This window comes from Siphateles boraxobius, unplaced genomic scaffold (genome assembly GCF_051911475.1).
Source record: "Siphateles boraxobius isolate OS27281-9 unplaced genomic scaffold, OSU_SipBor_1 12, whole genome shotgun sequence".
Lineage (NCBI taxonomy): Eukaryota > Metazoa > Chordata > Actinopteri > Cypriniformes > Leuciscidae > Siphateles > Siphateles boraxobius.
Window position 1 is genome coordinate 11,200,611 of NW_027508722.1, and position 26,822 is coordinate 11,227,432.

The 26,822-nt window shown below is 38.0% G+C and overlaps 1 protein-coding gene across 8 annotated transcripts in view; it reads left to right on the plus strand.

The window, feature by feature from the left end:
* The window catches only part of cobl (cordon-bleu WH2 repeat protein), a 146,267-nt gene that overhangs the window by 65,681 nt on the left and 53,764 nt on the right, over positions 1–26,822 (plus strand). For 3 of the 8 annotated variants that reach the window (XM_077207628.1, XM_077207639.1, XM_077207647.1), the window contains 5 exons: positions 7,284–7,512; positions 8,981–9,025; positions 10,423–10,508; positions 10,808–10,885; positions 17,867–18,037. In XM_077207628.1, the coding sequence (XP_077063743.1) occupies positions 7,284–7,512; positions 8,981–9,025; positions 10,423–10,508; positions 10,808–10,885; positions 17,867–18,037 (609 nt within the window). The remainder of the gene's footprint in view (positions 1–7,283; positions 7,513–8,980; positions 9,026–10,422; positions 10,509–10,807; positions 10,886–17,866; positions 18,038–26,822) is intronic. The other 5 variants (XM_077207661.1, XM_077207669.1, XM_077207679.1 and 2 more) reach the window with 3 other exon arrangements.

Sequence of the window (26,822 nt, forward strand, 5' to 3'; positions counted from 1 at the left end):
CAGCCACTGGGGACATGCAGCGACAAAGTCGCTTGTAGTGTGAACGGGGCTTATAACAACGTCTGACGTTTACATTTTACGTGGTGTGAGAAAGTCACATACCACGTGAAATCCGATCAGAGCGTTCAGACTGAAGCGGATTTCCTGATATGTGATTTGAATAGGATTTCAAACCACATATGGATGTAGCTTGAAATGGATTTCATGTGCTTTTTTTTGGACTGACAATCTGAACATAGCCTATGTCGGGATAAGAAATAGAAGGAAGAATAGCGGTAAGGGCTACGAAGTCCTTCTCTATATGATTTCGCAGCTTCCATGTGTTTTTTCCCATAGTTTAGACTTCATAAATTAGTTTAACAATGTGTTCAGTAGTACATAAACAGTGCAATCCATGCTGTTGTTTACATCCGAGTATCTCCAATATGGACGCGCATCCGAGTAACTGACCAAATCGTGACGTAGGTGCAAACCCTCTATTATGATATTGTAATCAATCATTGTTTTAACGATATACGAGGCACTGTGAGCTGACATCGCTTTTGTCTCTCGGGCTTTCACTGTGATGTGTGCAGTTATAGGTATGTATATGTATATTATGTTCTTATGTTATATCACATCAGCAAGAGTGCTGTTTTCCCGTGCACAATTGCAAGTTTGATATTTGTTATACAGCAGTTAAATTAACAATAAAAGAACATTGTAAGTTACTTTTTAGACAAAATATTGTCAATATTGTTTGTTTTCCCTTTATTTCGCTGACTAGAATTTCAAAATGAAACCGTAGCAGAGTCTCAATTGGCGCCGCGGATGGCTGCCTCGGTGTGGAGCTCTCCAGCTATTGTGTTGTTTTTGTTCGTTTGTTCTGCGTTTAGTCATTCTTTTCCTATCAGTTTCACCAAAGACGAACTACTGGACATTAGGAAACACACACCAGAAACCTTTTCTACAGTTTTTGATTATTCGGACGTTTTGCTGGACATTCTCGTCGGAGGGGCAGCGTTGTTGTTCAAACGCGCGTTCAGACGCAAACGCGGGAAGCGAGCCGGCGCGCTGGTTAAACTCCGCGAGCGCGGCCTGCGCACTGCACTCCCCAGCATTCATCTCGCGAATCTCCGATCTCTTCCTAACAAAACGGATGAACTTCTTCTCCTCACCCACACTAACAAGGATTTTTTAAACTCTGCTGCTTTGTGCTTCACTGAAACCTGGCTGAGTGAAGCCATACCGGACAACGCAATACATCTGCCGGGCTTCCAGCTGTTCCGAGCGGATCGCATCGCGGAGCTAACGGGGAAAACGAGAGGTGGTGGATTGTGTTTCTACATTAACGAAAGTTGGTGTTCAGATGTAACAACACTGAAGAAGATGTGCTCTCCTAATTTAGAGGCACATTTCATAAACTGTAAACCCTTCTACTCGCCTCGGGAATTTTCCTCATTCATTCTCGTGAATGTTTACATCCCTCCAGACGCGTGCGCGAGCGCGGCGCTACAACAGCTGGCTGAACAAATATCTGAAACGGAACAAAGGTACCCAGACTCTCTTTTAATCATTCTTGGGGATTTTAACAAAGCAAATCTTTCCCGTGAACTACCAAAATACAGACAGCACGTTACATGTCCCACCAGAGACAGTAATATACTGGACCACTGTTACACCACAATAAGAAATGCATATCACTCCGTCCCACGGGCAGCTTTGGGGCTCTCTGATCACTGTTTGGTTCATCTCATACCGACCTACAGGCAGAAACTGAAATCAGCTAAACCTGGAATAAGGACTGTGAAAAGATGGACTAATGAAGCAGAGCAGAATCTACAGGCCTGCTTTGATTGCACTGATTGGACTGTTTTTGAAGCTGCTACCAATGATCTGGATGAGCTCACAGATACTGTAACATCATATATAAGTTTCTGTGAGGATACATGCATTCCTACCAGGACATTCTTATCATTCACTAATGATAAACCATGGTTTACTGGGAAACTCAAACACCTTCGTCATGCCAAAGAGGATGCTTACAGAAGTGGGGATAAAATCTTGTATAACCAGGCCAGAAACAGATTAACAAAGGAGATCAGAGTTGCTAAAAGGAACTACTCTGATAAACTGAAAAAACAGTTTTCATCCAACGACCCATCATCAGTCTGGAATGGCCTGAGGAACATTACCAACTACAAGTCACCATCCCCTCGATCTGTGGACAATCAACACCTGGCTGACGATTTAAATTCATTTTACTGCCGGTTTGAAAAGCCCTCATTCACACCACACACCCGGTCTGATCTGCACTTCACACATTCAGCATCACCTCCTGTTCTCCAATTATCACTCCCCCCTCCTGCCATCCAACCTGAGCTTAAGGTCTGTGTGGAGGACGTGAGCCGAGTCTTCAAAAAACAGAAGACTAGGAAAGCCTCAGGCCCAGACGGCATCTCATCTGCTTGTTTAAAAGCCTGCGCTGACCAACTGGCCCCGGTCTTCACGCAGATCTTCAACAGATCATTGGAGCAGTGTGAAGTTCCCTGCTGCTTCAAACGCTCCACTATCATTCCTGTCCCCAAAAAACCCAAAATCACTGGACTTAATGACTACAGACCTGTCGCTCTCACGTCTGTGGTCATGAAGTCGTTTGAAAGACTGGTGCTGGCCCACCTGAAGGACATCACTGGACCCCTGCTGGATCCCTTTCAGTTTGCTTACAGAGCAAACAGGTCTGTGGATGATGCAGTCAACATGGGACTGCATTATATCCTGCAACATCTCGACAGACCAGGGACTTATGCAAGGATCCTCTTTGTGGACTTCAGTTCGGCCTTCAATACCATCATGCCTGGTCTTCTCACAGCCAAACTGACCCAGCTCTCCATACCATCCTCGATCTGTCAGTGGATCACCAGCTTCCTGACGGACCGGCAGCAGCGAGTGAGACTGGGGAAACACACATCCAAGACACTCACAATCAGCACTGGTGCTCCCCAAGGGTGCGTTCTCTCCCCACTGCTCTTCTCCCTGTACACTAATGACTGCACTTCTAAAGACCCCACTGTCAAGCTCCTGAAATTTGCAGACGACACCACTGTCATCGGTCTCATCCGAAACGGTGACGAGTCTGCTTACAGACTGGAGGTTAAACAGCTGGCTGCCTGGTGCAGTTATAACAACCTTGAGCTGAACACGCTCAAAACAGTGGAGATGATCGTGGACTTCAGGAGGAACAGCTCAGCACTCCTCCCACTCACCATCATGAACAGCACTGTGGAAGCAGTGGAGTCATTCAGGTTCCTGGGCACTATCATCTCTCAGGACCTGAAGTGGGACAATCACATTGACTCCACTGTGAAAAAGGCCCAGCAGAGACTGTACTTCCTTCGCCAGCTGAGGAAGTTCAACCTGCCACAGGATCTGCTGATTCAGTTCTACACAGCCGTCATTGAGTCTGTCTTGTGCGCTTCCATCACTGTCTGGTTTGGTTCAGCTACCAAATCAGACATCAGGAGACTACAACGGACAGTCCGGACTGCGGAGAGGATTATTGGTGCCCCCCTGCCAAAACTCCAGGACCTGTACTCTTCCAGAGTGAGGAAGAGAGCAGGTAAAATCATCACAGACTCCACTCACCCTGGACACCACCTGTTTGAACTGTTACCGTCAAGACGGAGACTCAGATCACTGGCCACAAGAACATCTCGGCACAGGAACAGTTTCTTCCCACAGGCCATTTCCCTCCTGAACAGTTAACACTCCTCCCAAGGCATATGCCTGTAAGTGCAATACTCCCACTGTTTAGTGCAATATCCCACAACTCAGGTGATACTTATATGTAGATGTATTTATTTATAATATTCAAAACACTGTAAATAGGTTCATAATCTGTAAATCTGAAAATGTCTATTCTGACTAAACCCAACTGTGATAGTTTTATTCTCATATATTTATATTTTTATTTTTTATTCTTATAATTTGTAGTATTATGTTTAATGTTGTATTTGTATATGTCCACTGGAAGCCTCAGTACCAAAACAAATTCCTTGTGTGTGCAAGCACACTTGGCAATAAAGCTCTTTCTGATTCTGATTCTGATTCTGATTCAATTCAGTAGACAGCGATGATTTCTTGACTGAAATCCGCACTTTGAAGGAATCACTTGCTTCTTTCCCGAATATATCAGCCGTTTGAACAAATCGGTTGAATGTCTGACTCCCTCAACTCACTTATTGACAGTGACTTGCCGCCACCTACTGGCGGTTTTAGTTTCATATTTAAAGTACCCTTTAATTTATTAGAAACCATATTTAAATATTGAATATTGATTTAAAAAAAAACTATCTCATAGCTTTATTTATGCAATTGTAAATTGAGTGTAAATATATTAATGCCAGTTCTGATGCCGCTGCTGTGTCACCTCTGCACTGCAAAGATGGATTTTGATTGAATGATTTAATTTGACTGGTAACAGTGGTCGTGGATATAATTAAGTATTATTGTATAAATAAGTATAATTGCTGTATAATTTAATTTGAATGTTAGTATTTGACATACAAGGTGATGCATACCTCTAAATAAGTTTAGAAAAAATGTCCATATATAGGTGAAAATATCCCTGGAAATCAATTTAAGGTGGCAAATATTGCGAGATACAAATATTCATCTTGATATATTTTTGTCAATATTGCACACCCCTAATGTACCGTATTAATTTTGATTTCTTCAGGTCTTAAAAAATTCTTAAAAAACCTTACATTTGACTTTAAAAAGTGTGCAGGAACCCTGCATTTATCTCACCTAAATGTTTGCTCACTCATTGTATTTGTGTTTGTGTTTTTACAATGGGATAACTTTGTTGCTCAAGAGTTTACACAACACAAAGTAAAAATAAAATAAAAAATGAAATATAGAGAAACGTTTTTTGATTAGGTTTTTGACTAACACTAGTTTTCAGTACAGAAATACTACAGAAACTGAATAAAGTTATCAAATGTAAAATTTCACTGGATAGTCCATTAGTCCTGTATAAATTAAATACATATGCTATTAATGCGATTAAAGCTATCTTTTGTATGGATCATCCATTATACTGTTACACATGTGTTTTTTTAAGACCTAACTGACTGGTATATGAGGATACTCGCCAAGACCAGGATGTTGACATAATTTTGTGTTTTTGACCATTAAAGTACTATAATCTCTGAAAAAGAACTCCATTTTGTTACTTGCAAGCTGTTTTTAAGGCGGCTTTGTGTATATGCGTAGAGAAAACCATCTGTCAGAGAGCACGTGAGTAAAATCGCTTGAATGTTTAAATTGGTAAGACTTAAAAAGACGATGCAACACTGGCCCAATTGTGCAAGTGACAATTTAGTCAACTGTCCTGATTGAGTCTCGCCACTTGCAACGGGCTTGACGCTTGCCTTGTGCAACAATGTGAATGATGTTTAGTGCATTTTGTAGAAGTGAGAGAGAGAGAGAGGACCCAGCACCTCTGAATCCCTCGTGCGGTTTGTGAAATTACGCCTCGCAGAAAGTTTTAAAATGACTGATTTGATCTTATAATCTAGATTAATTTACTCATACAACCTACGTGCTGAAGTGAATAAATGTTTGTGGGTGGTTCCCGCATTATAAGAGCGAGACCTGCACGGGAATGATTCAAATTATTTGTAATACCTGAAATCCTGCACCACAATTTGAGTCATGTTTAGAAAATATTAAAATCATTGATGTACATAGTTACATTTACGTAACATTTTAATTTTACTTGTTGCGTTTTAATTTTGGGAGAACAATGAGACAAATTAAGGTTCTTAAATTTAGCTTGTCAATACATTTACATCAAACAATAACTGACAGGCCCCCAATTGAAGACTTGTGATTTAAGCTATTAGTTGTCTAGGCAAACAGTTAAATACAGTATACAGTTTACTGTTCAATTATACACTAATATTTAACTGCAGAAGTGTTCCAGAGAGTCATGATATTCAGTATATTTATTTATCTGTCGGTTGCAATTTAAAAACATAGTCTTTATAATGTTGTAGTGCAAACCACCCACTGTACTCAAAGACAGTGGATGTTTTCAGTTAGCATTTAGTTTTTTAAGTGTCTTTTGAGTGTGCAGTGTCTAAATACTGCATACGTTGTCTCACATACACATAAGTCTGAGGACTTGTGACAAAGTGGAATTACAGTAACTAACATGTGCAATGAAACATAATAAGTGTTGGTTACTGTTTCGTGACACCTCAGTCTGGTGTGTTCTTGTTTGTCTGCATGGTAAGGAACAGGAAGTGGCACAAGTTAAGTATCTCCTGTGCTAACCTTGATTAACAGTTTGTTTTTTCTATTAGCTAGGATAAAATTTAGCTGCCTCTGTGATATAGTTGTTTGGATGTTTATGAGCAATATTAGTATTTGCATTCTGCACAATGTGATTTATTGGTGTTCGATTGAACCTATAATTCAGATCTCTGAAGAAGATGTTTTCTAAGCATTGAGGTTGGTGTGACACTTCCTCTACAAGTCACTGCAAACATGTGCATGTACAGTCTAATTTAGCCCACTGCTCATGTGAAACTTCTGAGATCCGTGCTGCATCTTATCTTATCTTGATCATGCAAATGATAATAACCACATGAGTAAGTTTGCTACACCTACATCTACAGGAAGATAGTTTTTGAATGTTATGTAGCATGCTGGTTTAGAATTGTAATTTCTCTTCGATTAAAACAAATTTCTAGATTAAAAACAACATAGCTGCTGTCGATGTGCACTGTTGTGTTGTGACCGCCTGCTTTTTTATTTTTTATAAATGCGATTCCAGCTTAATTACTGTGGTAAATGAAAGCATAAAGCTAAAGTTGTATTTAACTTCTTTAATATTCCCTTTTGAGGCAAATCATTGCATTTTTCTTTTTTATAATATAAGCTGTGTAAATGGATAGTTCACCCAAAAATTGAAAATTCTGTCACTATTTACTAACCCTTTAGCATTACTTTCTCCTGCGGGAAAATGAAAAGATATTTTGAAAAATTTTGGTATCCACACAGTTTTGCTTGACCGTTAACTGCCATTGTATTGTCAAAAAACGAACCAAAAAATGTTTGTCGAAATCAAAATACACAGAAAATAGAAAGTGATACCGGTTTGGTACTCACAGGGTGAGTAAATGATGACAGAATTTTTTTTTCCCTTGCCGAACTATCCCTTTAATACATAATTACTCTCTAAACGAACCTCTCTCATTATTCACTTGTCTGTTTCTCTTTCTCTTAATACATAGAAAACGGTGCGTTTGGTAGTGAACTATCACCACAGTCAGAAGGCCGTGGTTCGAGTAAATCCATTGGTCCCTCTGCATTCCCTGGTGCCTGAGATCTGTCAGAAGTGCGAGTTTGACCCTGCCCATGTCCTGCTGTTCAGAGACAATGTCAGCCACCAACAACTGGATTTGGACAAGTCCCTGAGCGAGTTGGGTATCAGGGAACTCTATGTCCTGGATCAGATGATAGGTATGGGATTATAAAAAAAGTCAGGATACCACATATGGTCACATGGCCCTGTTTACACTTGGTATTGGTCGATGGGGTCACAAGTAGACTAAGGAAAATCATTCCTGTTTGTTTTAATCTATCTCTTGTCAACTTTTGACCACTTCGTTCCTGATTTCTTCCAGGGGAGGGGTCTATGGGTGGGTAAATGCATGGCCTTTTTCAGAGCTTTCAATTTAATGGACGAACTACGCTCAAAAGCACAAAGTTTAAATCCCGCCTGGCTGGCGCTTCCCGTTATGTTTACACATTAGGTCAGTAGGCGGAAAGTAGGTGGTATTTTGTGGCTGTTTGACCACATGAGCATCTACACTACGAAAGCAATCCGGTCGAATGCGCTTTTGACTACCTCTGGAAGTGGTCGAAAGTGGACAAGCTCAAAAGGTTTCAGACCCAACTTACACCTGTATTTAGCGTCGTCAACTTGTGATCGGATTGACAAAAACACTTAATACCAGATGTAAACAGGGCATTAGATATGCTAAAATGAGCTAAGTAGAATTATTATCACAGTTTAAAATTATAAATTTTGTGGAAACCGATGCTAAATAAAGTATTTATATATTTTACATTTTAATTATATTGGTAGTGTGTTGGGTTGTACCTTAATGTCCAATGGAAAATCTGTGTCTTAAAAAAATAATAAAGATATACAGTTAGGAAACCATTGGTTACAATATGGTTGTTGATATTTTATTGGCAGGTCCAACTCTTCCTGTTCAGACCCACTCTTAAGCCGCCTTTCCACTGCACACGAAAAACGACAGCCGTCGGACCGGAAGTCATTCATTTCCAAGGAAGAGTTGTAAGGGAGCTGCGGGGAGTTCAAAAAAACTATTTTGCGAATAGACCGTATGCGACCAGCCGACCGGATGTGATGTTTACCGGATGCAAGTCCGTCTGGCCAAGAAACCCATTCAAGCCCATTTCCAATTTTTCCAATCCGAGGCACCACTCACAAACGTTGAGGCGGTCTATACACAATGACGATAGCGCAGCGACGTTGAGGTATTTGAGCGACGTCCGTTGGTGACGCCCCTTTGGAAATGGGCTGTGAATGAACCTCCCTCAGACCCACTCTCAGTTACAACTGAGAAGGGTCTGGTGTCAACCAGGCTTGGGTATTCGGAGACTGTGAGAATCAACTTCTCTCCCATATTGCCGTGTACGATAGTAATGAAATTTCCGCACGACTGTCACTAGGGGGCGAAATTCCGACAGTCGTGTCGAATGTCGTGTGCAGTGGAAAGGGGGCTTTCAATGTTTCCACTTACAGTATCTTTGTTGAGGCAGTTCTATTTTTACCTAACATCCTCATACAGCACCTAAAGGCACTAATAGCCTCTGACTGTCAGCACTCTCTGAGCTAAAGATATATCTATTCAATTTCAAATGGTTTCAAATGTTCTACTGGTTTGATTGCTTTCAGTTCTCCAGCCTAAAATGGCTTCAACCCCTGCCCTGAACTACTCAGGTACTGATGTACACAACTTTGGCTGAATAGTCGCCATAGTGCCTTTACAGTATGCGCTGAGTCTGCTTACATTCTTGAGCTTTTTATGATTCAAATAACCTGGTCGATAGAAACTAAATAAGACATGCAGTGCCTATGTTTTTGTATTCATCTTTAATGCTTATCGTCACTGTCATGCTTGTGTCCTCAATGCATTTATGTTGTATTCATAAAACCTGTTCCTTGTCCTGCTGATTCTTCTTTAGGTTTTGTTAGTGTGTGTTTTGTGTTAGTGTACCTTCATCTAAATTTGTTGAAGTAGAGGCTTTGCAGAAGTGTAGCGCCATCTAATGTCAGAATTTTGTACTGCTTTTGGTGCGTTGCAGCTTATAACATCCTGTTCCATTTAATAATAATGTACACATGTTTAATAGTTGTTAAGTAACTACAATATCTGAATTGTATCTGAAGTGTTTAGGTGTCTTGTGATGCACGATGGGAAAACATCATTACGATGCTTGCAAGTCAGCGCTTAACATACACCATTTTACTCAGTGTGTGTGTGAGTGTTTTTGGATTATTTTGATGATAAGTGTGCTATTTATTTTTGGTTTACACTACCATTCTAATGTTTGGTATTGGTAAGATTTTTTTTAGTGTTTTTTAAAGAAGTCTTTCATGCTAACCAAGTCTTATATTTATATGCTTATATTTTAAAATGTAATTTATTCCCATTAAGGCAAAGCTGAATTTCCAGCAGCCATTACTCCAGTTTTGAGTGTCATATGATTTTTGGTGCTCAATAAACATTTCTTATTATTATCAGTGTTGCAAACAGTTGTGGTGCTTAATATTTTTGTGGAAACCAAGATATGTTTTTAGTAAGGATTATTTTGATTAATAGAAAGTTCAAAAGAACAGCATTTATTTGAAATATAAATCTTTTATAACACTATACATTTATTTACTTTCTCTTTTTAAAATGCATCCTTGCTGAATAAAAGCATACATTTATATGTAGAAAAAAAAGTCTTACTGACCCCAAACTTTTGAATGCTACTTCATATAAAATGTAAGATTAAAGTTTGAAATTCATTACAATAGCTGAGTGGCTTTAACCTGGCATTTCATTGGTAAAGAACCAAAGCCTAAATCCTAAATTACTTCAACCTTTAACACCACTGTTTTGCTGACGTGCAAGCACTAGTATATGTTAATCTTGTATCTACCATAACCCATTATTCTCATTAGCTAGCTCAAAATTAACCACTTAAGTTTAACAAAAAGTAGAATTGTTGACTCTCATTTCTTGATTATTCTAGAATATTAGCTCCTGTGTGTGTGTGTGTGTGTGTGTGTGTGTGTGTGTGTGTGTGTGTGTGTGTGTAAGATGCTGAACGAATGTGTTTCTCTTACAGCTGAATCTCTTCAGTCCAGCAGTCTGAGTGGATCAGATAAAAAGGGTCTGCTGGGCTTCCTCAAGTTTAATCGCAGGAAATCAAAGGTAGAACACAGGCTCACCAGTGAACATACTTACACACACATTCGTTCATTCATATCTTTGTCTGTTTAAACCTTGACAGTGCTGTACATGTTTGAAAGCTGCATGTCTATAGAAACCCAAAATGATCTAGGCAAATAGCACCAAACACCTGAACCCATGGATATGATGGAGGAAACTAATACATATCGCAAAATATAGTGAAAATGAAACGTTGAATTGATATTGCAGTGTTTATATCCTGAGCTTTACATGGATATTGTGAGTCTTCTTGCCATGCTAGTGTTACATTCCCATTTCAGACTGAAGATCAGTCCTCTGAGGACATGGACAGTCTTGATGATGATAGTTTTGTTGACAATGCAGACAGTAACATTAATGTAAGTACTAACCCATGAACTCCAGTATCCCTTACTAATTCATCCTCATCTCTCTGTCTGTCAGTTTTCAAACTTTAACACAATTATACTGTCTCAAGGTTAATTCTTCTACATCTTCTACATTTTTGTTCATTTGTTCTTTTCAGAGCAAATAGCACCTCATTTTTTGTGGTTCATTTGATTGGATATCAACTTTTATTGAATCAATGAATGATATATTTTTTGAATATGAAAAGAATAGTTCGGGATGCTGATTCGTCAATAATAAAATCTATAACATTAATGCATTTTTAATAATACATTGTAAAAACAACAACAAATAATAAAACAATGTTAATGAAAACTTGTCCTTAATATTTTTTAAATACAATTTACAGAATAGTAATGGCATTTGTTTTTAGAAATTCTACACTTGAAAAAAGAATAGTTCTGCACCAGAACTTCTGGTCTGAATGCTGATTGTTTACTATAAAAAAACATAAATAATATATTCATGCATATATTATAATTCATTATATAATAATAACAACAATGATAACAATAATAATTATATACGAAAACATACAATTATGATATAAGATAATAAATCTAAATTAATGAAAATTTGTGTCGTTATTTATTATTTTTATCAATAGAAATTACAGTGTATTTCAGAAATCTCCACCATCCAATGTATTTATTTTCAGGTATCACCACTAGGTGTCAGTAATCACTTGGGCAAACGTGTGATCTCCAGCAGCGCTCACACTGAATTGACTTAGATCAGGGGTGCCCAATCCTGCTCCTGCCGCTCGACTGTCCTGCACAGTTCATCTCCAGCCCTAATCAAACACACCTGCCTTTAATTTTCAAGCCATCCTAAAGACCTTAATAGGTTGCTTCAGGTGTGTTTGATTAGGGTTGGAGATGAACTGTGCAGGACAGTCGAGCGGCGGGAGCAGGATTGGGCACCCCTGACCTAGATCATACTGTTTTGATTTTCAACAAGATTTTCTTAAGTTTTCCTATTTTTCTATACTCACTTTCACTGTTCAAAATACATTCAGATGGATAGATTTGCCTTGGATCACTTTTGCTGGTACTTTTTTCTGCTTCTTGGGTGACCCTTTTGCGGCATTATTTGAATGTACACACACACACACACACACAGACACACACACGCACACGCACACGCACACACACACACACACACACACACACACACACACACACACACACACACACACACACACACACACACACACACGTTTGTTGCACTGTATTAGTGCAACATTGCATAGACACTGGCACCCCCCCCCCCCCATCTTGACTATAAGACTATAATAGTTATATAAGCTAGTTATAAATACTACAGTCTAACCCCAACTGAAAACTTTTTACAGCATTTACTGTAAATAATAATAATAATAATAATCATTTTATTTTTAATACAAACGAGGATATCCCCCCAAAAAGTTTTTATTATTCAGTTCGCTTCTGGGTAAAAATGTGTGTCCAATATAATGGTAAAGTAGGTAAACTCACATACTTGATCTTCCAGAGATTTAATCTCTACACCCACAGTGCTCCGTACATCTTTTTCCTTTTCTCTGAGAAACACGCTGTGTTTTATTTTGATCACCATATATTATGAAGGGCTCTTCCCTGCTCTCGATGCTCCCCCCTGTAATTACACCAGTTCAGGTGCACATTATTTACAATATCACAGACAGTGCCAAGAGCCATTTTCAACACGTCGCAGAAACTGATTTCCGATTATATAACCCACTTATAGCCATTCCCACTTTGAACATTCCGTTCTAAGGGCAGAGATGAGTGGGGAAAAAAAATGTTAGAGAGAACGCTAAACTTTTACTGGGAGGTTGTGTCGTCTAATGAAAGCATGTGGCCATGATAGGAGAGCTGTGATTATTTTGTCTCTGTGCTTTGTCCATGTGTTTGTTTGTGTTGGTGTGTGTATTTGTGGCTAGTGTTATGTCTAGTTTAGACATAGTTTAGACTCTCTCTCTCTCAGTTTTCTCAGTTTTTGCCAGGTCTCTCTGCTTTCTCTTAAAGGAACATCCCCTCTGTCCTTTTCACACCTGTGTGTGTGTGTGTATGTTAATGCATATCCCTGCTTTTCTACTTTTGCTTACAAACAGATTTCCCAGACATTATTTACCGCCCTTTACAGTCCAAAATTGTGACTTGGTAGTCACACCTCAATCTCACGCCATTGATTTAGCCTGTAGTTGAATGTTGCACCACTCAAACAAACAAAACATCTTGCGAAAGAACCACAGTGTTAAACCTCCTTCAGGAGTGGAAGGATGGCTTGCTGGTAGCTGACTCTGCCAGGTTGGACAAACTTCAGAAATGAAAGTTGCAATGATATGGAAATAGCAATGTACTGTATCTTGTGCATTGTTAAGTATATGGAAAGTGTAATGGATTATTGAAAAAAAAGAAAAGAAAGTAGGACAGTGTTACATCGAGCATTTAGTAAATCCACCAGAGAAAGTGTGACTCAGAATGAAGAAAATAGACTTTTAATTAACACAAAGGGCAATAGCATTACACATCACACATGAACATAACATTAATGCTGAATAAAGGACTGAGGAAAATTGAGGTTTTAAATACAAAAAGGGAATAATCAATATAACTTGGAACAGGTGCATAACTCAAATCAGAAAGCATGGCAACTATCAATGACTGGGAACTCAGGCAAACAGGAACAGAACAAAATGATGGAGGGAGGAGCCAGATGAAGACCCAGCAGCGAGCGATCCTGACAAAGGTCCACGAAGGGAAGGGATCCAATGAAGGGATCCATAGAGGTGGAGCCTATGAGACCGGGTGACACCAAAGGACCTTGAGGCCAAGGCTAAGCCACGGTGACAAGCGACCGAGGTAGAGCCAGGGTGCTGGAGGGGAGAAGGAGCCCAACTGAGCTGGAGAGGTGGAGGAACGAGGCGCAGCCAAAGGCCCTGGAGTCCAAGGTGTAGGCAGAGCAACGACTGACCAACGAAGAAGACTTGGAACTGGACGGGACCAGTGGAGACGAAGGAGGCTTGGAGCTGGGTGGTACCAGCAAGACGAAAGTTGTAAATTTTTTTAAAAAAATTTTTTTAGACATTTTCCTTTTTCTCCATTGTGGATGTGTTAAAGTGTCACTCCATCATTTCTGTGTGTTTGCTGCATTGTAGGTTTTTTATTTTTATTTTGTCTCACCCATTTATCTCTGTTTGTGATTTTGTGGGGTTTGAGGTGGGAGTGGGGTGGCAGAAGGGGTGGTTCGCCCAGGGCGCTATAAAAAGCTAGAACCGCCACTGGTCTGCAGTGTTTTAAGATAAATTTATAAATGAAAAAGTGATATCAAAAAGTGTTATCTGTTGATTATGTAATACGAGCTAAAACGTGTACTAAATTCAATCCAATTTAATTGTAATTTATTAAATGAAAATTCAAATTTCAGTTATGCAATTCAGGAATTTAATTGGAATTTAAATGGATTCTTAGTTCAGTTCAGCACACAGCCTTTGTTACATAGTGGAATAGGAGAATGAATTTCAACATCAAACAAAATTACGCTTTTAATGTCTTTGTTTCTGTTTTTGTTTTGGCTTCTAGAAAGCAGGCGCCCCTCGCCCCTAATCCAAGATTGCAGAAACTATGTTTGTCCTGTATTGTTTGTTTCTTGTTTGGAAATGGCATCTCTTTTAAATATTATTTTTAACCTTGAAAATTACAACATATGGACTTTTAAAGCATACTGAGTGGATTACTGTGTTTCGCGGTAGCGTTTACTCGATTGATTCCTGGTACTTTTGTGCCTCTGGATCACAGTTTGCATCAATTTTAGAACAGCAAGAGGTACATCACCACTACATCTGTGTTTGCCTCGGATGGCTGAGAGAAACCTCAAAAAGTCCTTGATTGACATCGAGGCACAGTATTTGTGTTTTATTGGTGAATGTCTTCAAACTGGATTTGCTGGAGTCTTTATGTGTAGCTTAGCTAGCTGTGGGCTAGTAGCCATTTTTTGCCTTGGCCTACACTACATTGACTTTTATTTGGCTCATCCAGCTTTAGCCTAATCCACTCTGCACTATTAAATGGGCTAGTTTCCACCTAGGCTGTCATCATCTACAGTCTCAGCCGCATCTTCCACCACTGGACTTGTCGTCAGCTACAGCCTTAGCTGCTTTTTTCTCCACCACGCATTTGTCGTCTGCTACAGCCTTGGTTGCCTCCACCACCAGGCTGTCACCGGCTACAGCCTAAGCTGTCTCCAATTCTGGACGGTCGTCTGTTTCAGCCTTAGCCGCCTACACCACCACCAGGCTATTTTCCGCCCCAACTTAATGGTCTCCTGTAAACTACTCATTGCATTATCTATTTCACCTTTTTTTTACACAAAGCTGTCTGTCTAGTGTTTTAAAAATTAAGTTTGAGCCTTGTTTATCTTTCTGATCCCCTTTACAGTGTGGTTGTCCATTTGAGGTCAGAAAATGAGTCCATCCATATGTAGCCACCCTTATGTAGCCTCCTATATGGTTAATTTATGGGTCGGGTCAACTGATGCTGACATTGTTGTTTTATCTGAAAGCTGGCTGACTAAATCTGTCCTTGATAAAGATATTGGCATTGATGGTTATAATATGTATCGTTCAGATCGCCTAAAAAGAGGGGGAGGTGATGCTATTTATAACAAATGCAATTTCGACTCTAGTTTTAGACACCTTTGTTACTGCGGACAAAACTTTCAATTTTTGCTCCTTCTCTGTTGCTGATGTTCATAAAGCCCTGAAACAATTGAATCCTCGAAAACCTGATCCGATCCGAAAACCCAGATCACTTAGAACCTTTCTTTTTGAAATTAGCTGCAGATATCCTAGCTGAACCTCTGACTCATCTTTTTAATCTTTCACTGGTCACAAACAAAATTCCCAAGGTATGGAAGTCTGCTTATGTTTTACCACTTTTGAAAGGAGGTGAACCTACCTTGCCTAATAATTACAGATCCATTTCCAAACTATTTTGGAAAACCGTTTCCATTTTCCATACTTTAGCCAAAGTATTGGAATCTTTGGTTTGTGAATAAGTGAAAGAGTATTTAAATGATCAGTCAATTTTATCTAAGCATCAATCTGGTTTCAGGAAACAACACAGCACTACCACTGCTGCTATAAAAGTAATTAGTGACATAGTCAAAGTACTTGATGATAAGAAACACTGTGTGTCTCTGTTTATTGATCTGTCCAAAGCATTTGACACTGTTGACCATAGCATACTAGTTCAGAGACTGATCAGTATAGGTATGTCTCAGCACTCTGTGGGCTGGTTTATCAACTACCTCTCTGATAGGACTCAAACTACATAAGTTGATGGCCTAACATCAAAATATGTATCAATCTGTAAAGGGGTCCCACAGGGCTCCATTCTGGGGCCACTTTTATTCACTTTTAATATAAACTGTCTGGGGGAAAATGTCCAACACGCATTTTTCCATTTTTATGCATATGATACGGTTATTTATTGTTGTGCAGCTACCATTGGGAAGGTCTATGAATGCTTGCAAACTGTTTTCGATAGAGTGCAAGCACAGCTTTATCAATTAAAGCTTGTGCTTAATGCAGAGAAGACCAAAGTAATGTTTTTTTCAAAATCAAGGAAAAATTAGTTAGACCTGAATATTGTTACTGAACAGGGTAAAACAATTGAGGTTGTTTCATCTTAAAAATATTTAGGATTTTTATCACCTTTCTTTTAAGCTTCATATACAGAATTTAGTAAAAAAGTTGAAATTGAAGCTAGGTTTTTTGTTTAGGAACAAATCTTGTTTTACTTTTTCTGCCAGAAAAAGGCAAGTGGATGCAACATTTCTCTCTAATATTGATTATGGTGATCTGTTGTATATGAATGGCCCATCAAAGTGTCTATAGATGTTGGATGCTGTATTTCATGGAGCTTTACGATTTATTTTAAATTGCAGACCCCTCACTCATCACTGTATACTTTACTCCACAGTGAATTTGCCCTCTCTGTAAAATCGCCGGCTTACTCACCTTTATATATTTATATGGGCATTATAGGCAGGCTCCCATGTTACATATCTGAATTTCTTTCTTTTACACAGAGTACTTGTGGTTTACGGTCCCAGACAACTATTTCATTGAATGTACCTCAAGCCCAGACAGAGTTGTTTAAAAAGGCTTTTACGTTTGTTGCCCCTTCTACTTGGATTGACCTACAGAAAACACTTAAACTACATTTCTAATTTGTGTCTAATTCGTGTCTAATTTCCTTGAATGATTTAAAGTTTATGCTAAAATAATAAACATGAGTCCATTCACACATGCAAATGTTTTAATTAATGACACTTTTATTTAATTGAAATGCACTTGTTGACTTTGCCCCTTTTTTGTTTGTTTTGTGATTTTGTGATCTAATTTGTTCTGCTATCTGGGCCAGGTCTCGCTTGAAAAAGAGATTCTATATCTCAATGTGACTAACCTGGTTAAATAAAGGTTAAATAAAAATAAATAAATAAAAATAAATTCACTAGTGTAGAGCTTAATCAGAAGATGTCAGCAGCTGTAGTTTAGTTTATGTCTTGAGACCCTCCCTGTTAACCGTCTTCTCAGGGCAGCTGTTTAATGGTGTGTAAACGTGGGGTCATGGCCAGGGTAAAGCCCTCAGAACTCAGCCACACTCCTGGAGCAGGTTGTGACATTTCCAGCCCAAATGTTATTGATTTGTTGTCTTCTGTTAAATTTGCTGCCCTTTTAAATCCAGGATGCACTCTCTACAACACAAATCAGGATCCACTGCCTACAACAATTTCTCTGTACAATGCACCTTCAATATGAGTACACCTTGTCATTTGCACTAAGCTAGTCTCTACTTTCTCTACTTTGCACTTTTATTGCTATTTTCATGTATTTTAAATGTGTACTTGTATAGCTCTTAAAGTGTCTCTCTTGATTTTATGCTCAGGGTATGTCAGTGGTGGGTTGTGGCCCATGTGTGGAGACCCGTCCCAGCACTCTTGGTCAGTCTCAGTCTGTGATGAACATCTCCAAGATGTCCCCGAAAGTGGAATTAAAGAAACGCAGAGCTCCAGCACCCCCATCAGCTTCCTCACAGACTTTACCTCTGGCATCACAGGTTTGAGCAATGACACACACACCAATCATAACCACTGACAAATATTTACACAGTCTAAATAATTATTCCTTGGAGTAGCTGTCATTTAGGTTTTTGCATAAAAGCTGCTGTGCACTGTACAAACCTATGAATGTATTCTCTGCTCTGTTAATATTGTAGCTTACAGGGATGATCAAATGGGATCAGGGATGATTACAGGGAAACTTACCATACATAACCAGTTACACAGTTTAACTGATTGCAAAACCCCATTGAAACTGAACCACAAGAACCAAACCAACCAGCTCTAAGACGAATCACAAATAAGCTGCCACGTTACAAACTTTGAATTGCAGCAAAACAAATTAAATGACTAAAATATATAGGTGTAATGCTGGCGAACTCAGAGATGAGTGAGAGCAGGAGCGCAGGATTTGGTTCTTTCATATTATTAAAGATATGAAAGAACAAAAATAAACAAAGGAACAGACACTGGGGAACCTCCAGGAACAAATAAACGAAACAGAACTGAGCTCACCAACAAAACAAGACCTGACAATGAACACAGGAAAAAATGAGGTTTATATATACACAGGTTATAGACTAACAAGACACACCTGGACACAATCAGGGAACTAATCGTAAAGGAAAATACATAAAATGATTAGAAAATATGGCACACGAAACCGGAAAAGAACAGGCCAGAATGCAAACCAAGTCTAAATAATAAAACACAAGATACACGTAACACGTAAAACACAAGAAAACGTAACAATAGGACTGTGTAACAGTTGGTAGGCCCCATTAACTTCCATAGTATGGAAAAAAATACTAACCAAAAATACTGTTTAGTAACCGACATTTTTATAAATATCTTCTTTTGTGTTCACCATAAAGGTGAGTAAATGATTTAAATTTTTGGGTGAACGATCCCTTTAATGTCTTTAAAGAGAAAACAAATCTATCCTTGGGAATACAAAGAAGGTAGCTAAATCTTACAGGAAGTTTTCCTGTTGCTCAAACAGTAGAGTGTTGGTGCTTGCAACGCCAAAGTCATGGGTTTGATTACCAGGGAACGCAAGAACTGAAAATAATGTAAATGTGTACCTTGAAATGCAATTTAAGTCGCTTTGGATAAAAGCGTCATCCAAATGCATAAATGTAAATGTAAATCTAAATGTGGCACATCATTGAAAGTTTTAGAAAGTTTGGGAATCCGTGACAAAATTTAAAACAAAAAATGTCATTATTAATCTACTGACTTGTAGTCATTAAGTACAAGTATGAAAAGTATATTTAAGGTGTCAACCCTCTACGGACATACTGAAGCTCGAGTCACAAATTTGCTATTGTATTTTTTATTTAAGTGGCCAGACTTTTTACATTGAATGCAAGAACAATGCAAATGAAAAAAATAATAATATAAAATATAAATTTCACAAATTATTAAAGACAAGTAAACAGTCTGTAATAAAATAAGAACAAATAATCAGACTACAAGCAATAGCAAAAATTAAATAAACAGTGCTTTTCAGGTTTTTCATGTAGATCTAACAGGAGTTAGATATATACTGAATGTAGTAATCAAATGTAAAATAACACTGCATAGGCTTTATAGACATATAAATAACATTAAAAAAACTTGATTTTCACCACAGGGGGACCTTTAGACATTACCAACTATGCTTACTAGGACACTTGCCAAGACGGGCATTTTGACATAATTTTGTGTGAAATTGTCGATTCAAGTGCAAGAAGACGTGAAAGAGAACTCAATTCAGTATTTGCGTGTTGTCAGATGCAGCTTTAAATGTGTGTGCACACAAAACTCCTCACACAGTTGAGTTCTCTTTCGCATCTTCTTGGACTTGAATGTTTAAATTGACAAGGCTTAAAAACAAATAAAATTTCATGATAACTGGCCCAAACAGGTCTGTCAACTGTATATTTTCATCTATGGTGTCTTATTTATCAAGATTAACCAGTGGAATTAAATGGGTTTAGGTATTTAAAAACGTTATCTTGTTTTGTTTTTTAGCCTGATGCAAATAATAAATGTCCATCACATGTTCTCCCTCTGTAAACCTAAGATGAGGATTTTACAATGGGCTGCTTTAAGACTCAAGAGAAGGTCATCTCACTTATCCTCTCATGACATCACCAGAGCCCTTTGTTAGCTAAGCTCATGAAAATACTCTGCACATGAAGCAGAGACCTTAAACTACTCTGGCTAAATGTTGGTCTGCAAATCGATAGCTAGTGATTCTTAACTCTTAAAGGACTAACACGTCCAACAATGACAGTTCTTTTCATCACCCTCATGTTGTTCTAAATCCATATATCTTCCTTTCTTCCAGGGAAAACAAAATAAGACATTTTGTGCTGGTCATTGCAATTATAACCTTTCAAAATTAAAAAAACACCTCAAATTCACCATAAATTCAGGGCTCGACACTAAGCCTTGTCATGTGCTTGTCCTTCGGGCTAGTAAATGGGTCATTCACTTGTCCAAGTAAAAAAGTTGCTTGTCCGGAAAAACTGCACTGACATTTTTAAATCTGCATATTAGTGATATTTACCCCAATGGTAAGCAGTAGGCCTGTCGCGATAGTCAATGAATCAATTAATCGCACGATAAAAAAAATGAGCTCAATAATTTTTCCGGACGCGATCATTTCCATTTGCATGCTTGTTTGTTTTCCTCGTCTCTCTCTCTCTCTCTCTCTCTCTCTCTCTCTCTCTCTCTCTCTCTCTCTCTCTCTCTCTCTCTCTCTCTCTCTCTCTCTCTCTCTCTCTCTCTCTCTCTCTCTCTTCGAACATTTTTTTTTATTATTATTGTTTTTTGATTTTAAAGCCTATTTAAAATCGTATTTGATTGCAGAGCGCCATAGCGCATTCGCGCAGCACTACCTCTCGCTCGTCCCTCTCTCTCTCCCTCTCCCTCAACCGTACCTCTCGCGCTCTCTCTCCCTCACTCGCTCGCTTGGTGGACATAGACTGCAATTCACTTTTGCTTCATTTGAACAAAGCTTTATGCTGGCGAAATTATTTTTCAAAAGTTTTTTGCATATGGCCTGTTGAGGCTTTATTTGTTTGTTTGTTTGTTTGTCTGTTTGTTTACAAAGGTCCTAACTAGCAGTTTTTGCACCTAGCAAAGGTGCAATTTTGTTTACATCCATTTTATTTATTGTTTTTGGTATTTATTCAAGTGCATTTTTTGTTAACAGAAACTGAGAGTTGCTTTTATTGTTTTTGGTTGTTTTGTTCATTTATTGCAGATATTTTAAATGTTTTCCGTTTTCAGTGTTAAATAGTCTTTAGAAATAAAAGTTTATTGATCTTTGAAAAGGTGTATCTGCATTATTATGCCATTATCATTATTTTAGATGAAAATGGTTATCAGAACGACAATATTATCGTTTATTAAAATTTGTTAGAATTTTAAAATTTGTCATGTTGTTACAACCCCGTAAGACCTTCGTTCATCTTCGGAACACGAATTAAGATATTTTGATGAAATATGAGAGCTGGATCACTCTTCCATACTTGTCCATAGGCTTCTTTAGGGATTGAAACTTGCCAGCCCCGAAAAGTTATTAAATACATTGTTAAAATAGTCCAAGTGACTACAGTGGCTCAATCTTAAGTTTATCAAACGACGAGAATACTTTTTGTGTGGAAAAAAAACAAAAACAACGACTTTATTTCAAATATTCATATCCTTCTCTGTGGGCCTCGAGTCGGTTCACTAGTTTAACAGCGTACGCTTCTGTTGTTGTACGTAACACGCATCACATACATGACCAGCGTCAGCCAATAGTGAGCCTACGTGTGACGTGGCTCTACGCTATTACACTAAGTTAACTGACTAGAGGCCCATAGGGTGGGAAATGAATAGTTGAAATGAAGTCGTTATTTTTGTTTGTTTTTGCTTAAGACGCAGTGGGAACGCCCTCTGGGTGTGCCGATTGTCTGAAGCCCTTATAGAATCACGCCAATTCATTGGCTGATGGCGCGTGCGCCGCCCCGATGCTTTTGCGTCGTCATATTATATTAGCGCGCACCCGCCATCTGCTCCTCAGATTTCGTGCGTGCGTGTGACCAGGGTACAGGCCAGAGTAATGAAATAGTTCAAGGTTTAGCAGACTTCTCAAAATTCATCACAGGCCCCACATTCCTCAGGATTAAGAGGGGAGATACATGGGGTTTGATATTCAGTATCTCAATATATAACTTAATAATTAATATCTGTATGTGCGAGGCCATGTAAAGATGGAGAGAGAGATTATAGGAGACTGTGTGGAAAATTACCACAGGTTTATTTGCTACAAACGTAATAAAAATATTAAATTCATAAATTTAGTGAAACTGTTTTGATGTCTCGGTTCAGTTGGGTGGGATGGGGTTTAGAAAGCAAAAATGGCTTTTTTTGTTTTTTTGTAAACAGTGGTTTAATGCAAAAATGGTGTCTTTGTCTTTAAATGAATTCAATTACAATTAAACGTTTCACAAGTATTAAAAAAAAATAAAGATCTAAATAAGGAGCCCGCACATTACTATAACATTAAAGGTTAACAACAGAGCCTAGACTTTTAGCCTAAATTCAGATGCTATTTATTTTTTAGATATAATAATCAACACCCAACACATGGTATGAAAACATGTAAACTGAACATAAGGCAGTTTTTGCATTAACTTTTGCATTAACGTTTTTACTCGTTATTGAAATATAATAATTTACACAGTTGCTGTCATTTTCATGAAAGATATTTTAAACATACATTTAATAATCAAGATATCATTAACAGGTTAAGTAAAATATAGCCTAATTTTTAGGCTACTATAGTGCATAGAGATCGACCGATTCATCAGTTTTGCCGATTAATCGGCACCAATAGTTGATTGGTGTAACTATCGTTATCGGTAAAAATCCACACCGATAGTTTTTCCGGGTTGCGTCCGTTGCTGGAGCAGCTGAGAAGTGTGCGGAGTCATTAAACAGTACGAGAGCACTGAGAAGAGACTGCTGGCATTTTACAGAGCGAGAGCGGCTTCTAGAGGACCAATAACAAACTATCACTGGCTAAGTTGTTTACGTTAGCACGTGAGGCTGCGCGCAGCACAGAGAGTGCTGACACTTCAGACGCGCATTTAAAACACAGACAACGGAACGGTATGAATACATAACACTAAAGTATATTGCCATATCATTATAAAGTAATTAATTTGTTGACTAGATGCTGCATCAGCAGAGAAATAACAGAAGTATGTTTGCCGTCGAGGCTGAGAGGACTCTAACATTAGTTCCTAAGTCAAGTGATTTAAACAATGTGACAAAAACACACGCAGAGCTGACCCAAATGTTTTATGTTGCAATTGTTACCATCTATTTGCATTATTTTATATCCAGCTGGTCACTTTTATACATTCATTAGGCGACGAAGTTGCATATTTAAAACTATTGACGTGATTGCTTTCTCAACATTGATATGTTCATGTAAGTTAGCCGACAGAAACATAAACATATCAGAAACGCGTTTGATTAAGTTCTTTTTTATCACTACAATACATCTTCTTATTTTGATTAGATAATCATCAATTGTTCTAAAATAGAAGCAAATAAAGTGAGAGACCACATAGGCTATATTACTTATACGTAATATAGGTCTTTATTAAATTGTAATGGCCATCTTTAAGAATGACTCTTTGGAATTATATGAAATGGTAACACTTTACAATAAGATTACATTTTTAGCATTAACTAAGGTTAATAAAAGTTGTAGAACTATTATTCATTTTTAGTTTGTTAATTTCAACATTTACTAATGCATTTGAAATGGAGTTTTAATTCTTAAATGTACGTATGTTTCTAGGTTATAGCTAACGAAACTTGTAATATTTTAATGTTTAAATTATTTTCTATATAGAGTTCGTTCTGTAGAACTTCTTATTTTAATATATTCATATTTATATATTTATTTAATTTAGCTCATTTCAGTTCAGCACTGTTTTACTTGTGAGTGTTATGTTTGTTTTTAATCCAGTATCCATTTGAAAAAATATCGGTTGAATTATCGGTTATCGGCATTTATGGTCAAACCTAAATATCGGTATCGGTAAAATCCACTATTGGTCGACCTCTAATAGTGCATATTATTTAGTGCAAGAGTTCATTTGGATGACTAGCCTGCTGAGGTAACGTTAATTATAATGCTATGTGACAAACTAAGCTGTTTTATTGACGTCTTTCCGCTGCTGAAACACTGATTGAGCGATTACACGAGTTATGATGCCTTTCAGTAACTATACTGTATCTTTTAACATACCTTCAGGTGTCCATTCATGTTTATTCTGTAACTGAGGAATAGAGCCTGCCGCTTGAAATGAGGAGGCATTATAATGAGGATATAATAATATTAGGAGTGTAGCGATATTCAAATCGAATCGAATATATGTATATATAATGTACATGTATGTATATAAATATGTGTATGTATGTATGTATGTATGTATGCATGTATGTATGTGTATATATATATATATATACATATAATGTATATATCAATCCTTTTAAAGTTACAACAGTTTTTCAGTCAATATCAGGAAGTGGTTTCTCTTTTTTTGCTATTTTATTAACATTGACACAAACAGCAGTAGTTAAATTAGGCTGCTGTCACTCTAAGGGCGAATGCACTGATCCAATATACTGTTACAAATAGTTGAGTGTTGTCCTGCTCAACTGTTTATGTTTACTTAAGACAAAACCAAATGTTTATGAGGATATATTGAAATAATTTGTTGTATTTGTCCATTCAACTGCAAGAAGACACTTCTTGCAAGAAGAGAAAGAGAACTCAACCCAGTATTTGCTTATTATATGAGAGGTGGCTTTTTTGTGTGTTTTGGAGCTTTGAATTTGTGTGCAGCTCAGAAAACAGCGTGCGAGTCCCGAATTGAGTTCTCTTTCATGTCTTCTTGCGTTTGAATGGTTTAAAATCATTAAAATGCACACACAGGAATTAATAAGATTTCTAAGATTCACGGGAATTAATAAGATAAATAATCGAAATGCGCGTGTCTTAACAAATCCACAGTTCTTGGAAATTTTGGAACCGGTTCTCAATACCCAACCTTACTTAAGACTGGAGTAATTGCAACTGAAAATTCAGCTTTGCCATAACAGGAATACATGTTCATTATCATAATAATATTTCTTAATATTACTGTTTTTACGCAAGCTAAAATTGTCCAATTTAACAATTCCTTTTCTTTATGTAGCCTAACCTGGTTTCTTACTTATAGCGATCACGAACTGTTGGTACAGATTCATCCTCGAGTAACAACCAGAGTAAATAAAGACTGCTATGTTCATTCTTCTATAGCGCTTTTATGTTTTTAATCAGACATCAAGGAAGGAGAATAGCATTCGTTTGGGTGATTAGAGAATCTAGCACAACACCAGTGTGAAGTTCCATGCTGGCTGTTGTTGGTCTAGCTGGTGAACCAGCATGATGCTCTTCATCTAAACTGTTGAAGATAGTGAAGCTGATCAACCAGCATAGTCTGGTGCAGTTAGTTAAGCAGGAAAATCTTATTGGCTAAGCTAGTTAGAGGCATACGTTTCCCAAAAATGAAAAATCTGCCATCCTTTACCTACATTCCTCTATGACACCTGTCAAAGTCTTAGGTCTTTTTCTGAAAACCCCTGAATGCGATTGCATACATGCATGTGCATGTATGAATAAGAACAACCTAGAGCACACTGTGTTGCTGTGTGTTTGCCAGTCTGAGCACAATGTAGGGGAAAGGTGAAGCAGTGCTCAGTGTTACAGAGGGAGCAGGAAGATGAATGACCTGCCAGCCTGCTGTGAAATGTAAGCCAACAGCTCTGTGTGAGTGCGGTTAGAGCCTGGCCTTCGTAGCCTGTACTTAAGCACTCCTTCCGTCCCTTCTCTCATCCGCTTTGCATTAAAACTTTAACATGCTGGAGGAGTGAAATCATACATTGTGCTGCTCGGTTGTAGATTAAAGGTCAGAGGTTAAGTGTGTGGTGCACACACAGATTAAGAGCCCAATGAGGATGCATGTATTATGTACATACATCATGCAACACATGATGGCTTAGACATGATTTTTATTTAACTAGGCCTACAGTGATTCTGTGTACTTTTTGAAACCTTTTCTGCATTTGAACTGAATTGAAAATGAATTGAAATATAGTTTAAATTTGTCTTTGACTCCAGCAACTATGCACTAAGCAGAACAGTTTTGAAAAATCATTTTTTGCTCTTTAATCTAAAGAACATCAAAGGTTTCTAATTACAACACGATTTTGCTGCGTTGACCACTGCATTTGCAAGCTGCAACTGAAGTGATTGACAGCTTCAGTCATTAAGGTAGTGCTGTTTGCTTACTTTTTTTAATTATATAATCTAGGACAGGGATTTTCAAACTTTTTGTGTGTGTGGACCACTATTTGTAATCAAGAATTTTCACGGACCACCTCATAATACACATAATAAAATATATCTACACACAGTCCTTCCTGAATTAATCCGCACCTCTAAATAGGCTTACTAACATTAAAACTATAACTGGTCATCACATCAGTACAACAGCTTGTTAAAAGAATGTATACTGCACACAACGGCTGCCACATATTTAATTTATTTATTTACTCAAGCGCCCGAGGGCATAATCAGGTTCATTTCAGGGATGCAAACATGTATGGTCAAAAAAGAGAGAGGTAATCGAAGCCCTCGCCCCGCGGCAAATATCCAGATACTTACATTGCCGCCAACCCCTG